Source organism: Myotis davidii, unplaced genomic scaffold, assembly GCF_000327345.1.
Source record: "Myotis davidii unplaced genomic scaffold, ASM32734v1 scaffold914, whole genome shotgun sequence".
NCBI classification, from domain to species: Eukaryota; Metazoa; Chordata; class Mammalia; order Chiroptera; family Vespertilionidae; genus Myotis; species Myotis davidii.
Window position 1 is genome coordinate 17,118 of NW_006285484.1, and position 15,202 is coordinate 32,319.

Genomic DNA, 15,202 nt, shown 5'->3' on the forward strand with positions numbered 1-15,202 from the left:
AGATGAGTGGATTAAAAAACTGTGGTACATCTACACAATGGAATACTATGCTACTGTAAAAAAGGAATTCTTACCATTTGCAACAGCATGATGGAACTGGAGAGCATTATGCTAAGTGAAATAAGCCAGTCAGAGAAATATAAATATCACATGATCTCACTTATTTATGGAATATAATGAACAACATAAACTGATAAACAAAAATAGATCGAGAGACAGAGAAGCATTGAATACAGTGTCCAACCTATGAGGGAAGGCAGGAGGTGAGGGGGTAAGAGATCAACCAAAGGACTTGTATGCATGCATATGAGCATAACCAATGGACACAGAAGGGGAGGAGGTGTGGCCAGTGAGAGGTCAATGGGGGGGAAAGGAGACTTATGTAATACTTTAACTACCCACTCTAACCTCTAGTTGAAGTCAGTTACTTCCCTTAACCTAAAAGTAAGACTTAGAAGACTATTCTTTAAAGAATAATGAAATAAGCAAAACATTTTTAATTAGAGCCAATTCTTTACCTTTGCTTTAATACCAGTGAATCCAGTGCATTTGTTCTACTTTTGACATAGCTAGTGCAAAAAGAGACTAATTTTTAAACTCTGAGTTGTTTCATTTTATTTATTTTTTAAAGAAATATTTTTATTGATTTTTAGAGAGGAAGGGAGAGGGAGAGAAACTTCAATGTGAGAGTGTAACAACTGGCTGCCACCTGCACACTTCCTACTGGAGATTGAGCCTACAAACCAGGCATGTGGCCTGACCAGTAAGCAATTTAATCTAATTAGCTGACCCAATCAACACAGTCCAATTGGACTGACTGAACAGCTTAATCTAATCAACTGGTCCAATCAACATGTTCTGATCAATCCTCATTCTCTCAATTTTCTCAGACCTCTGTGGTATATCTTAAATAAATATACTGCTAAATTCAAAGTATGATGATGACTGCATACAGGTTCAAAAATAACAGCCACAAATGATACAGTGGAAAGAAGTGAGAAAAGGTGAATAACAACTGGATATTAAACATTACTGTTAATTCTTTGGAGTGATAATGGTATTTTGGTTATGTAGGAGTAGTGTGGTTACTTTTAAGAAACACATATTAAATTGTATTTAAGGTGTAGAGTCATGGTGCCTGCAAATTACTTTCAAGCAGTTCAGCAAAAACACTACCACAAAGCAAATACAGCAACATTTTAATTCAGAACACAGGGAGTGGTTATATGGGTGATCACTGTACTATTCTTCAATTTTCATAATAAAAATTCTCACAATAAAAGCTTGAATTTGGGGGGAAGGGTGTACTTACGAGCATTCTTCAAAGACTTTGACCCTTTCACAGCCCTCTGGAGGTTCCCTTTTGAACATATAACTATTGTTGGGTTTTGGTGAAGTTGCATATTTGGGCAAAGGAGAGTTGTTCCCATTCTCTGCAATAAACGACATGCTTGATTACTAAGAAATGCTACTACATAAATCCTTAGTCATACTGTAATAAATTATTCTTGCCTCGCGCCCACCCCTCCCCGCCTCCCCATGAGCTACTTGAGGATAGAAACAGTGTTTTACTCATCAACACCAACCCAGTATCTAATTCCTGGTAAAGGGAAGATAATGTTCGTTAAATAAATGCATAAGTAAATCAAAGATTTTTATGTCTTTTTCACTTATAATCACCACCTCCTAGGCCTGTCTCTGATTTATTTTTATTCCATACACAGCACACAGACTCCAATTGCACTACCATTCTTCCCAGTACAAGTAACTGTTTGCTTATTATTCTCTCTTGTGCTGCCCTTCAGAATTTCTCAGTTGATTTCTCGGCTCCTCCGGTTACCATCTCTTCTCCAGGATGTCAGAGCCATCTGCACTGTACACCAGACTTCCTTTTGCCTATGAACTTCTCCATGCCTAAGAGATTTTCCTCTGCTGATTTCCCACAACTGTCTTCAAAGTCTGGCTCAAAGTTTTTAAAACCTTTCCAAATTAATTATATCAAAGGGAACACTTCTTACTCTGGTATTCCTGTTCAGTGCTGATGTCCTTGGTTTATATGTATTAACTTAAAATTTCTTGATATATTACGTAAGTGTTCTGAGTTTTCAGCTTGTGTTCGCTAAGCTACAAATTCCTTGCCAAGAGTAGCACAGTGTCTCTGTTTTCTTAAAAAAGAAATTCAGAGCAGCTACTCAGTCATAAATCTCCTAAAATCAAATGCAGCAGGACATAAAATTTATGACATGCTGTCAAAGGGCAGATTTTAATGGCCACTTTTTAAATGTGGAGGGTATATCTGATTGAGCCTAAGTACCAAGAGTAAGCTAAATGGTTTGCATTCACTACCTCATTTAATCCTCAGAATAAACATAAGAATTATTATGCAGATTCCTGACAAGAAACACATGGCCCGATCAAAGGACATAACTGAGTGGGTGTCAAGCTTGTGTGCACATTGGAATCACGGAGCATCTCCTAGTGCCTATTCCTACAATCCCCAGGGGCTGTGATTTAATTGGTCTGGGTGTTGGCCTGGAACAGTCGTACTTTATTTAACCTAGAAGCTGGCATAAAAGGCTTCAAATAGTAACATTTTACAATGGCCCATAGTTTGAAGTGACTTCTTCAGAAAACCTTATGTTCTCTGCATGTCTTAATAACTTAGGTGTTTGGTATTAACGGTCAGCTGTAACAATGAAACATTTTAAGATGTTCAACACACTGTATGAGGCCCTAAATAAAAGACTACTGAAATGAGCTGTAGAATCCTATTAATAAAAGCCTAATATGCAAATTGTCCCCTCGGGCAGTCGTTCAAGCAGGAGACCGGGAGTTCAACCGCTCTCTATGACGTGCACTGACCACCAGGGGGTGGCGTGGAACATAGCGGGTGTCAGCACTGCTGGCCCCAAAGGGCTCTGATGAGAGTGGGGCCACGGTGGGATGGTGGAGCAAGTGAGCGGGCGGCACCAGGCCAAGGCAGATGCGAGTAGGGGTCCGAACACCCCACCAATTGCCCCACAGATGGCAACCAGCGGCAGCACGGGGGGCGGGGGAGATGGTAATGGGGCTCTGGCCCCAGTTGATGACCCACAGGTGGGATGGTGGAGCAGATGAGGGGATGGTGTCAGGCCAAGGTGGATGCCAGGCGGCTGCGAGGTTGGGGGCACAAGTTGGGGCTCTATTTCCGCAGGCCAAAATATTGCCCTGATACAGACTTATGAAAGGTCTTATTTGTTTTAAAAGGTAAGAATACTAGTAATTAATATTCAAATTGCTTAGGTCACCACGTTATTTTTCAAGTTGCATAAGTAGTTTAATACTGTAAGTAGCCCTCCAGGCTTCCCTTGAATAGTCATTTTGCATGATATAAATCAGCTCTATTCCTTTTAGAAATATCACAAGTATAGATCCTAAAAAACACTAACTTAAAGGTTTCACATTTGCTGAAACCGGTTTGGCTCGGTGGATAGAGCGGCGGTCTGCGGACTCGGGGGTCCCGGGTTCGGTCCCGGTCTGGGGCATGTGCCTGGGTTGCGGGCACATCCCCAATGGGGGATGTGCAGGGGGCAGCTGATCGATGTCTCTCTCTCATGGATGTTCCTGGCTCTCTGTCTCTCTCCCTTCCTCTCTGTGAAGAATCAGTAAAATATATTTAAAAAAAAAAAAAAAAAAAAAAGGTTTCACATTTAATTAAAAAGTAGTGGGTAGTAAAAACATTACTACTAAATCACAGCGAATAAAGTGCTCCTTAGGACCAATGTTCATCTCATTTACACCCAAAAGAATGTTTCTCATTAATAAGACACTTGTATTAACAAGCACAAAGAATAAAACAAAGGAATAAAAACCCATAAACCCACCCAACTTGACCATCACCGAACATACCACAATAAAACCTACTGTTTTGTACTCCCAATTTTTAAAAATCTGTTTTGAAACACCTCAAACTAATTATCTTAGTGCAGCTTTAAGTGTGTGTGTTCTGCTAGAAAATAGAATAAATGATAACACAGGTGGTATTCCCTTATCATCTGGTGGTAAATTCCTCCTGTACTGTACCTTTATCTCTGGGATCAACGAGCAGGTCATCAGCTGAACAAGGGCTCTCTTCGCTGCCTTCATTGGAGATGGTGAGGAATGACGCGGGGGACACAGACTGGGAGCGGCTGCTGTTGTTGCTCCCCCTGTCCGCCCCACCAGGAGTCTGAGTGTCGATGCTGCGTGTGCTGCTACTTCTCTGTACAAGGGGAGGAGGCGCACGATGGCCATCTGGAATATCTTGTGGCTGTTATAAAAGTTGTAAAAATATGCATATTTATCACTGATTTTGAAACTCACCCAGAAATGTGCCCAATATTGACCTTCCCCTGTGATTCCAGAAGACTAAGTCAGAAATCCCCTACTTCTGAGCCTAATGAGAAAGAAGCCTTTGTGTTGCTCCATTAGTGACATCCCTGCCTAATCTGACTCCCCCACTGGACACTGAGCAGCCTGGGCAGACTCTTTCCAGGGAACTGGCACCTGACAGGTGGCCATGCTTACTGAATGATAAATTAAAGTTACTTATCATGTGCTAAATAGTATTTAAAATTTATGAAGAGGGGCCATGGTAAAATGAGAATTCTATGTGTAACACTCAATTCCATTATCAGAAGAAAAGGTTATCCATTGTGGGAACTTGAGATACCTGATGTTAGGCCCTGTACCTTCTCCCCCCGCCAATTCTGAGTTTTTTCAAAGAAACTCTGCTACATGAGGAAAAAGTTCATCACAACAGTGCTAATTATAGAGGGGAATCAAGGGGAACAATTTTAAAAAGCTTGTGGGGCTCACTTTTGAGGGAAACCAGGAAAGTGTTTACCTGTGCCTCATTGACATTTATTACATGAGGGAAAGTTTCCCTATCATGCAGCATGGAGAAGAGGGTGTGAGGAGTTGTGTTTTCTCTAATCTAAACGAACCTTTAATCTTAAGTATCAATGAAATACTACTTAAAACTCTTCAATTCATTCACTGAAGAAAAAAGCTTAGTATACTCTGTGACATGGTTTTAAATACAAACAGGAAATTTTCTCATTGTGTCTGACATATGAGTCATTCTTATGTGTATGAAAGTTAGTAGAAGAGTACAAAGTCTTATGTGCATGATAGGTAAGAACTGCACTTCATGATGTTCTCATTAACCTTTGAAATAATAAGTGGCAAACAATAAACAGGTAGCCCTGGCCAGATGGCTTGGTTGGAGCATTGTATTTCCTCAAAAATTTATGCATTGGATCAATTCTGGGTCAGGGCACATACCTAGGTTGTGGGTTTGAACCCCAGTCCGAGTGCATATAGGAAGCAACTGATCAATGTTTCTCTCTCTCTCAACATATCCTAGAGCAGGGGTGGGCAAACTTTTTGACTCAAGGGCCACAATGGATTCTTAAACTGGACCGGAGGGCCGGAACAAAAGCATGGATGGAGTGTTTGTGTGAACTAATATAAATTCAAAGTAAACATCATTACATAAAAGGGTACGGTCTTTTTTTCCAATAGTTTTATTCATTTCAAACGGGCCGGATCCAGCCCGCGGCTGTAGTTTGCCCACGGCTGTCCTAGAGTATTGAAAAAAAGAAGAAACAGTTCACGCTTAGAATCTGATGTCATATCCTTCTCTCCCCAACAAATTAGTAGCCTAATCTTTTCTTAAATGGAGTTATAATAATTAGAATTATACCACCTGTCTGGTGCTTTTCAAATACAGATAAATAAAAAATAGCTTCTGTTCAAGGATCCAAATTTAAGTCACATCAGTTTTCTCTATGACATGTAAAGAAATGAAAACTTTTCACTCACTTAGTTTTTCAAAAGATAAAAATTGTCATTTTCTCTCAACAAGAAGGAAGAAACCTAAGTAAATATGAAAAACAAAATCGTAAATTTTTTAATAGGTAGAAGAGTTAATGAGTAAGGATTACTTACTATAAGTTGTTCTTCCTTTTCCCCTGTTTCTTTAATTATTATTTCAATCTCCTGATTCAATCCTTCCACACTGTTCCGGAACCGGGAGCCTGTTGATTTGGTGATGGGAATTGCTGGAATAAGAGTACTCTTTGGAACAGGAGCCTTGAGAAGAGGAAATAAAGCAGGGAGAAGAGAGGTTTAACACTCATTTGAAACATACTTTTAGTTGACATGAGTAACTCTAAAATAAAATAAAAATACAGTCTATAGGCCTCGTAAAAAGTGTGAGTGACCAAATCTCCTTCTCAGTATACTGTACAATAAATACAATTTAAAGATAAAAACCCAGACAATCAAGATAGACTTTCACAAGTATATTCACATCTATGAGGAACTATAAAGGGAAAACGGATAAAAGAATACTAAAAGAATTTCAATCTCAGAAATTATTTTATGATTGTAACAGAGTTCTAATTTCAGACATAACTTTAAAGTCCTCTAGTGACACAATTAACTGTATTTATAGCAAGACTGCGATGAGAATAAGGTTCCTGTAAAATTTACTTATACTTCCATTGTAATGGTTTTAATGTTTTGTTCAGGAATGAAAATGATATGATTTATTTTCTTTTTTTTACAAAGCCTATCTCTAACTTAAAAAACCATTTTTTTTCCACTGACAGTTAATGCTTTTGAAAAGAAGTAACTGATAACATAATTATAGGATATTACTTGATTTCTTGACAAAATACTCAAAATTAAATATGAGACAAGAATTGCATAGGCCCTGACTGGATGGCTCAGCTGCTTGGAGCGTTGTCCCCTACACTGAAAAGGTTGTGGGTTCAATTCCCAGTCAGGGCACATATCTAGGTTGCGGGTTCAAAACCCAGTGGGGGAGAGTACAGGGGACAACCAATCAATGTTCCTCTCTCTCTAAAATCAATAAAAACATATCTTTGGGTGAGGATTAAAAAAAAAAGAACTGCAAAAATATCTGCCAAAGTTCATGGCAACAGTGTGCCTGAGATCTCTTGCACATTGTCCTGCTGCCTGGTAAAGAAATGTGATTAACCCACCATTCACTTGGAGGTTTCTTTGAAAAACTTCTCTTTCTGAGGAAGGTGGGTAAGCAAAAAGGTAACAGGGCCTTTGATCAATTATCACTAGTTTCATTCAATGGACAACCCTGTCCTCTGACAGAGAACTTAGTGTTAAACCTGTATTCCTCGTCTTGTATTCCTGCTCACCATTATAATTGATATTTTTAAAAATTAAGCATAACACATTAACAATTCTCGGAACAGGCAAGGAACTGGTGAGAAAGATCTAAGGGGAAGCTTCACTCTGGAGTGCCGAGGCAGCGCTTCTTCACTGCTTACTGCTGGGCCCCTCCGCCCCACTTTCCTCATGTAATAGGGGAACTCAACCATCTCAGATTGTAACGTGTTATTTTTTTTTTTCATTTCCTCTAACTCTAACATCTTTCTATACTTCAAAATTATTATTTACCAAATAACATTCATAGGTGAATGGTATTTTGTTGTATAAATGTATTAAGAAATAAATGCTTTGCTATTGGACAAATAGTTTCCAATTTTTCACTACTCAAAAAAAAAAATGCCACTATGAACATCCTCTTAAATAAATACTGCATACAAACATAAATATTTCCTTAGGGTAAATTCTGGGGCTGGAGGGACTATTGGCTCAATGTACAGGAAAGATTTTCAGGACTTTCATTCATACTGCTAAATTAATCAGCAAAAACATTTTTTACTCCTCACAGTACCTGCCCTTCGTGTTCACTGCAGCATTATTTCTGAGAGCCAAGACATGTTAACAACGTAAGTGTCTGCTAACAAATAAATGGATAAAAAAATAGGGTTATAGCCCTAACCGGTTTGGCTCAGTGGATAGAGGGTCGACCGTCGGACTCAAGGGTCCCAGGTTCAATTCTGGTCAAGGGCATGTACCTTGGTTGCGGGCACATCCCCAGTGGGGGGTGTACAGGAGGCAGCTGATCGATGTTTCTCTCTCATTGATGTTTCTAATTCTCTGTCCCTCTCCCTTCCTCTCTGTAAAAAATCAATAAAATATATTTTAAAAAAATAGGGTTATACACACAAACAATGAAATATTATTCAGCCATGAAAGAGGAAATCCTGCCAATTGCAACAACTTGGATGAACCTACAAGACATTAGGCTAAGTGAAATAAGTCAGAGAAAGACAAATACTGTGTGATGGTACTTATATGTGGAATCTTTAAAAAAACAAAAAAAAACCACCTCATAGAAACAGGAGTAGATGGATGGTTGCCAGGAACAGATAGGTAGGAGAAATGGGTGAACATGATCAAAGAATACAAACTTCTAGTTATAAAATGAATACGCTTTGGGGATCTCATATATAGCATGATGATGATAGTTAATAATGTATTGTATACTTGGAACTTGCTGAGACAGTAGATCTTAAAAGTTCTCACCAGAAAAGAAATAAAAAGGTAACTATGTGAAATGATGGATGTCTTAACTAACCTTATTGCGGTAATATTTTTACCATATTATACATATATCAAGTCATCAAAATGAACAGCTTAAGTGCACAATGTGAAATATCAATTATATCGCTATAAAGCTGAGGCGGGGAGAATGATACACTGGACTTCTTCAAAATTATTTGAAAATAATTTTTTCTCTGTGAAAGACCCTGTTAAGAGAATGAAAAACTAATTCAGACTGGGAGAAAATATTTGGAATTCACAAAGCCAACAAAGGACTTGTATCCAAATATATATAATGATCTCTCAAATATATAATAAAACAGCCAAAACCGGTTTGGCTCAGTGGATAGAGTGTCGGCTTGCGGACTGAAGGGTCCTGGGTTCGATTCCAGTCAGGGGCATGTGCCTAGGTTGCAGGCACATCCCCAGTAGGGGATGTGCGGGAGGCAGCTGATCGATGTTTCTCTCTCATCGATGTTTCTAACTTTCTATATCTCTCACTTCCTCTCTGTAAAAAATCAATAAAATATATTTTAAAAATAAATAAATAAATAAATAAAAATAAAACAGCCCAATTTAAATATGGACAAAAAACCTGAATACACATTCATTAAAGAGGATTTACATATAGCAAATAGTCTTAGAAAAATGTGACAGTGCAAATTTATATCAAGTACAATACCACTACACATCTATTTGAATGGCTAAAATAAAAAATATGAGGCAGAGTAGGTGGAAGTTATACTCACCCTCCTCCCAGGTCCAAATTGGAATTACAACTAAATTACAGAACACTCCACCTGAATAGCCAACTGAAGACTAGCTGAACAGAAGTCTTGTAACCAAGGATTTATAGAAGAAGCCACTTTGAGACTGGCAGGAAGGGCAGAGACATGAAAAGGGCTGGCCCACATCCATGTACAGCAGGTAGGAATCTGGAGGGACATCTCAGCTGTAAAAGTTATCCCCTGAGGAGCAAGGAGTCTCAAGCAAACGCATGTGCATGCGGGTAGAAGAGCCCATATAACATCTGGCTGTGAAAATTAATGGGGATTCTGTCTGCCAGGGAGAGACAGTACTCTGCTCAAAAGTCAGGTGCCCTCTTAAAGGAACAGCACACAAAATCTCATTCATGGCCACTTAGCCTGGACTCCAGCAAACAGAGGGGGAAGATCAGAGCAAAATGGAGATGTGGGAGGACAAAGAGGGTGTGAGGCTCCAGGCAAAGAGCTGAAGGGACCGCTGCCAGGGCCTTTATGCCAAGTTCCTCTCAGACAACACTCACAGAAGACATCTTTCCTGGGTCAAGCATTCCCTTCCATACTGCATCAGCCTGAATAAATGCACTAGCCCCACCCTCATGACTCCATCACCCTACCCTGGCGAGTTGTTGGAAATTACAACCAAACTTTAAATTTATGAAATCTAATTTGACCCATGTACCAATATTTTAGGACAAAATTAGTTTGAAAAAATATATACCTCCACTTATACTTTCTCTTGAAAACAATCCAAATATAGTTGACAATCATCAGAAGGTATCAACCTAGAAAAGGTGTTGGCAAACTTTTTCTTGTTTCTCCTTGCCTAGGGACCCCATCCAATTTCAATTCAGTTAAACAGAAATGTTCCCGGTGCGAGCCATCAAGAGTAGTTTATAAGATTCTACTAAGGCCAAAACCGGTTTGGCTCAGTGGATAGAGCGTCGGCCTGCGGACTGAGGGGTCCCAGGTTCGATTCCGGTCAAGGGCATGTACCTGGGTTGCGGGCACATCCCCAGTAGGGAATGTGCGGGAGGCAGCTGATCGATGTTTCTAACTCTCTATCTCTCTCCCTTCCTCTCTGTAAAAAATCAATAAAATAAAATAAAAGATTCTACTAAGGAACCAGAGCAGCTAAACGTTTTCCCTAGCAAATGACTTTATGAGACAGGTATCATTATTATCCTCAATCCTCAGATGAGGAAACTGAGACTTACAGCAGGTTACCTGTCCAAGGTCTGATTCCACAGCCAATGCATATCTCTATTATTCTGCCTCCAACATACTAAATTGATAGATACAAAGTACGGTAAGTCAAAATATGAAAAATTAGCTATGTCTCTTAGAAGTCTTATCACAGGTCACCAAAGGAAAATATCATTTTGTCAATTTAATATTCTAGTTTCTTTTTTTCGGTTTATTTTTATGAAGGTTATGATTCAGTATTAATCAGTTTCAAATGTGTTTTTGGCTATTTTGTCCCATAGTCACCTATAAAATAACAAATCACCTGCAAAATAAAAAAATCTTGTCTGCATTTTGTGTTATCTGTGCTCCTACCTGACACTGGTTAATGGCTGAATGGTTGCCATGGAATGGTGACTGTCTTTCTTTATCTCGATGATGTCGACTGCTATGCTTACTTCTCTGCAATTGCTGGCGTAATTTTGCAATCTGCAAAGGGGAAAATAACACATGCATCAGAGTGTTTCCCATACTACATAGAGCATCCTTGCTTAATAAGAACCAGAAAAATTCAGTCTTAATAAAAGTTTTGAATTTTTAAACTGTATCACAAAATCTTATTATATATACACATGCATATATAAAGAGATATTCCAAGTACTAAACAAGTGAAGTTTTCAGCATTCAGAATAAATTATATTACAACTTTCACAAAGAATTAAAAATTCATAGTTATTCTCTCATTGCCCTCATAAATCACATTTTATTTAGATTTCTTTATCAAACTTGTGACCTTCAACAGCTCCAAAAATTAAACTATTTGAATATCAATTCAAGCCATAAAATGCACTCACAGATATAATCTTTAAAAATACCAAATAAAATTTTAATCAATATCCCATGTTATTTCTGGACTGAATTTTCCTGGTCTTTTTTTCTACATTATATGTAAAATGAAAATGTTATAATTGTAGACAGAAAATGGTAATCAGGTAATCATAGCACAGAGGCAAAATCAACTTAGTTCTACTGGGTTACTAAATAGCAGAATCACTATCATACTATACAGAAATAATATATGTGAATTTGTTATATCACTAAAATTTATATATTTGATATTTATATATTAATAGGTATAGACGCTCTTTTTTAAAAAGGAAAAACACACTATCTGATAAGTAATGTGTACATTTCTCCATTCAAATCTTTATTCAATTAACATAACTGTTTTTCTGTTGTTAGTTCTCAAGTAAACAGAACTAAAATAAAAACAAACACACAAACCCCACACTCAATGGAAACTGACAAATCTCTGCTGCCCACAATTTCAAGGAACTAGCCAACGAAGAAATCAAGTTTCCACACCCACTTTCTTGGAATCATTTTCCTGACCTCCTTAAGTTGATCTGTACTGCCCCAGGATGCTGAACGCTTGTGAGACCCTTTCTTCTTTTCAGAATATTCTTCAGCCCATGCACTCTCTGTCTATAATGAGAAAAGGGGGGGAAGGGAAATTTTAATGAAAGAATCATTTAACAATAATGTATACCACATTTGCCACAATATGGATGGACCTTCAGGGCATTATGCTAACTGAAAAAAGTGAGACAGAGAAAGACAAATACTGTATGTGGATTCTAAAAAAAAAAAACAACAAACATACAAAAGAGATCAGATTCGTAGTTATCAGAGCCAGGGGATAGGTTGGTAGGGGACTTGGATGAAGGTGCACAAAAGGTACAAACATACATTTATAAGAGAAGTAAGTACTGGAGATGCAATGTACAACATAAAGGTTATAATTCCCACAGCTGTATAGTATATTTGAAAGTTGATGTTTCTTTCTCTCCCTCTCCCTTCCTCTCTAATGTCAGGAAAAAAATATTTTAAAAAATCAATAAGAAGACAGAAGTTTTGAACACTATAACCAATGTGACCCAATATATACTCATTGAACATTACACCTTATAAATTCTGAACATATGGATTCTTTATCCCAACATGCACGAAACATTTATCATCATAGACCATATGCTAGAGCTAGACCATAGAGATGTCTCAGTAAATATCAGAGGATTCAAATCACTGAGTATATTCTCTGATCACAATGGAATTGAATTTGAACTCAGTAACAGTAAGACATCAAGAAAATACATATCCAAATATTTGAAAAGTAATCAACACAATTCTAAAGAAATTAACTTGACAGTGAAAGATTTAAAAGATTAGAAAATATTTTGAATCTAATGATAATGAAAAAGTAACATATTAAACTATGTGAGATACTTCAAAATGTAGAAGAGAAACCTCAAAGTTCAAATGTTTACATCAAATAACAACAAGGAATGTTTAGAATCAGTAGTAATCTAAGCTTCCACCTTAAAAGGTAAGAACAAAAAGAGTGTATAAAAAGGTTACTATATGGTGACTATGTGGGTTTATCCCAGATAAGAAAGATTTATTTTAAATTTAAAAATCTATCATTATAATTCACCATGGTAACAGAATATAAGAGAATAACCATATTTATCTCTATAGGTAGAAATAAAACATTTGAAACATTCAGCACCTTTTTGAGGCAAAAACTTCCAATAAACTAGGAATGAAAGGGCACCTTCTCAATTTCATAAAGAGAATTTAAAAGCAACAGCTAACATCCTACTAAATGGTGACTTTTTTGGCTTTTCTTCTAAGGCTGGGAAGAAGGTCGGGATGTCTGCCTGTGCTCACCATTTGTATTAATCATTGTAGTGAATGTTCCAATCTTATTAAGAATTAATATGACAAAATAAGACATTAAAGTTATAAAGATTATAAAACAAGAAGACTGAAACAAAACAAACAAATAAATAACAAGAAGCTTAACTATCTTTATTTGTAGGGGACGATAGTCTATATAACAGAGAACATTTCTATATGCTCTTTTATCAGTTCAGAGCCTGCATAGTTAATTTGCAAAGTTAGCTGGAAAACCAAATTAGCAATATACTAAACTAATCTAAGACAAAGGACAAGGAGCTAAACTATTTTTGCTTTATATAAACTTTAAATATGAATAGCAGCAAAACCAAAACAAAATAAAAGACTTAATGGATACAACTGCATACAGTAATATTTAGATCTATACAAGTCAACCAGGGAAAATTGCATTTTTGTAGAAATAATGGCTATAAAAGATAACTTTCAAAAGCAAACCCTTTACAAGTAAAATTCAACATTTGATTTCTAATTAGTGTTTACCATGTATAATTTTTATATGAAAAAGTACTGATTCATCTGAATATACTCTTAATAAAATAAGCAGAAATTATGTAACTATGGTTTTAGAATAATGAAATTAACTTGGTTACAGGAATTTACTTGGTATAATTTCTTATGCATACTTTAATTTGGAGATTAAAGGGGAGTAAATAACAAAAACTGGAGAAATTAAAACTTTCAGATTACAATGCAATAGAGAGTTCATGTGAGACAGACTTTAAGCATGGGGAAGCTACATGGGGTAAGTACACCAGAGTCAAGCTGCCCACATCAACAGTTCACTTGCAAGGTTCCATACTGAGTTTGCCTTATCTTCTCAGAGTGGTGGGTTAGGTAACGGCCCCAACAGATGAACAGCTGTTACTGCAGGTGAACAACTGCACATCAGACACTGGGTTTTTAATTCAGAATAGAGTGAAGGTGAGCAACATAGAATTTCACAGGAATTTCTCCTTAGACAGCATTAAAGAGTTGAAACTTGATGCTTGTGAATGTCTGTATTTGAAGTTTTCTGTATTTGAATAGGTGTCACCGTATGTTAAACAGTTACTGAACACAATGGCATATCAAATATTTTCTATGAAAAAAATTGATTTTGTGTACATATATTTTATGTATTTACTCATAAATTTTAAAAACCTGCTTGTATCAGTCACCTCTTCTGTCCTGTCTCACATTTTCTCAGCCCACTACCCCCGCTCCCCTCCCCTCTTAGAGATTACAAGGCAACGGAAACAAACTTTAGTTGCACTGCATGTGTTTCACATTGTTTTACTAATTAAGGCTTTTACATGACGTGGCTGGGACACCTGAGAGAAGCTGATGATCATTTGTGGGTGCTCAAAACTGCAAATGTGGGGGAATTAACACCCCATAACACAATCCTTGACTTTGAGGGATATTATGCTCAGTGAAATAAATCAGTCAGGGGAAGATAAATACCATATGATTTCACTTATATATGGAATATAAAAAAAAAATTGAAACAACTGGTAGAGAACAGAATAATGGTTGCCAGAGGGGAGGGGATTGGAGGAGTGGGTGAAAAAAGTGAAGTGATTAAGAATTACAAATTAGACGAACTCTCCAAAAATTTATCTGGAATAAAAAAAGACCGTGATAGCTGCAGCAACCCTGAGAAAGAAGAACAAAGTAGGAGGGATCTCAATACCAGATATCAAGCTCTATTACAAAGCCACTGTTCTCAAAACTGCTTGGTATCAGCAGAAAAACAGACATATACACCAATGCAATAGGATAGAGAACCCAGAAATCGACCCAAAACACTATGCTCAATTAATATTTGACAAAGGAGGCAAGTGTATACAATGGAATCAAGACAGTCTCTTCAATAAATGGTGTTGGGAAAATTTGACAGATACTTGCAAAAAAATGAAACCAGACCACCAACATACACCATACACAAAAATAAACTCAAAATAGATAAAGGACTTAAATGTTAAGTTGTACCATAAAAATCTTAGAAGAAAACATAAGCAGCAAAATATCGGACATCCCAAGCAGAATTTTCACCAATA

General features: G+C 37.2%; 1 protein-coding gene across 1 annotated transcript in view; it reads right to left on the bottom strand.

The window, feature by feature from the left end:
* FAM117B (family with sequence similarity 117 member B) overlaps positions 1–15,202 on the bottom strand; it is a 78,344-nt gene that overhangs the window by 9,592 nt on the left and 53,550 nt on the right. The window contains exons 3-7 of the mRNA XM_006756230.2: positions 11,796–11,888; positions 10,779–10,892; positions 5,971–6,114; positions 4,063–4,288; positions 1,313–1,433 (exon numbers count right to left, since the gene is read on the bottom strand). Of these exons, the coding sequence (XP_006756293.1) occupies positions 1,313–1,433; positions 4,063–4,288; positions 5,971–6,114; positions 10,779–10,892; positions 11,796–11,888 (698 nt within the window). The remainder of the gene's footprint in view (positions 1–1,312; positions 1,434–4,062; positions 4,289–5,970; positions 6,115–10,778; positions 10,893–11,795; positions 11,889–15,202) is intronic.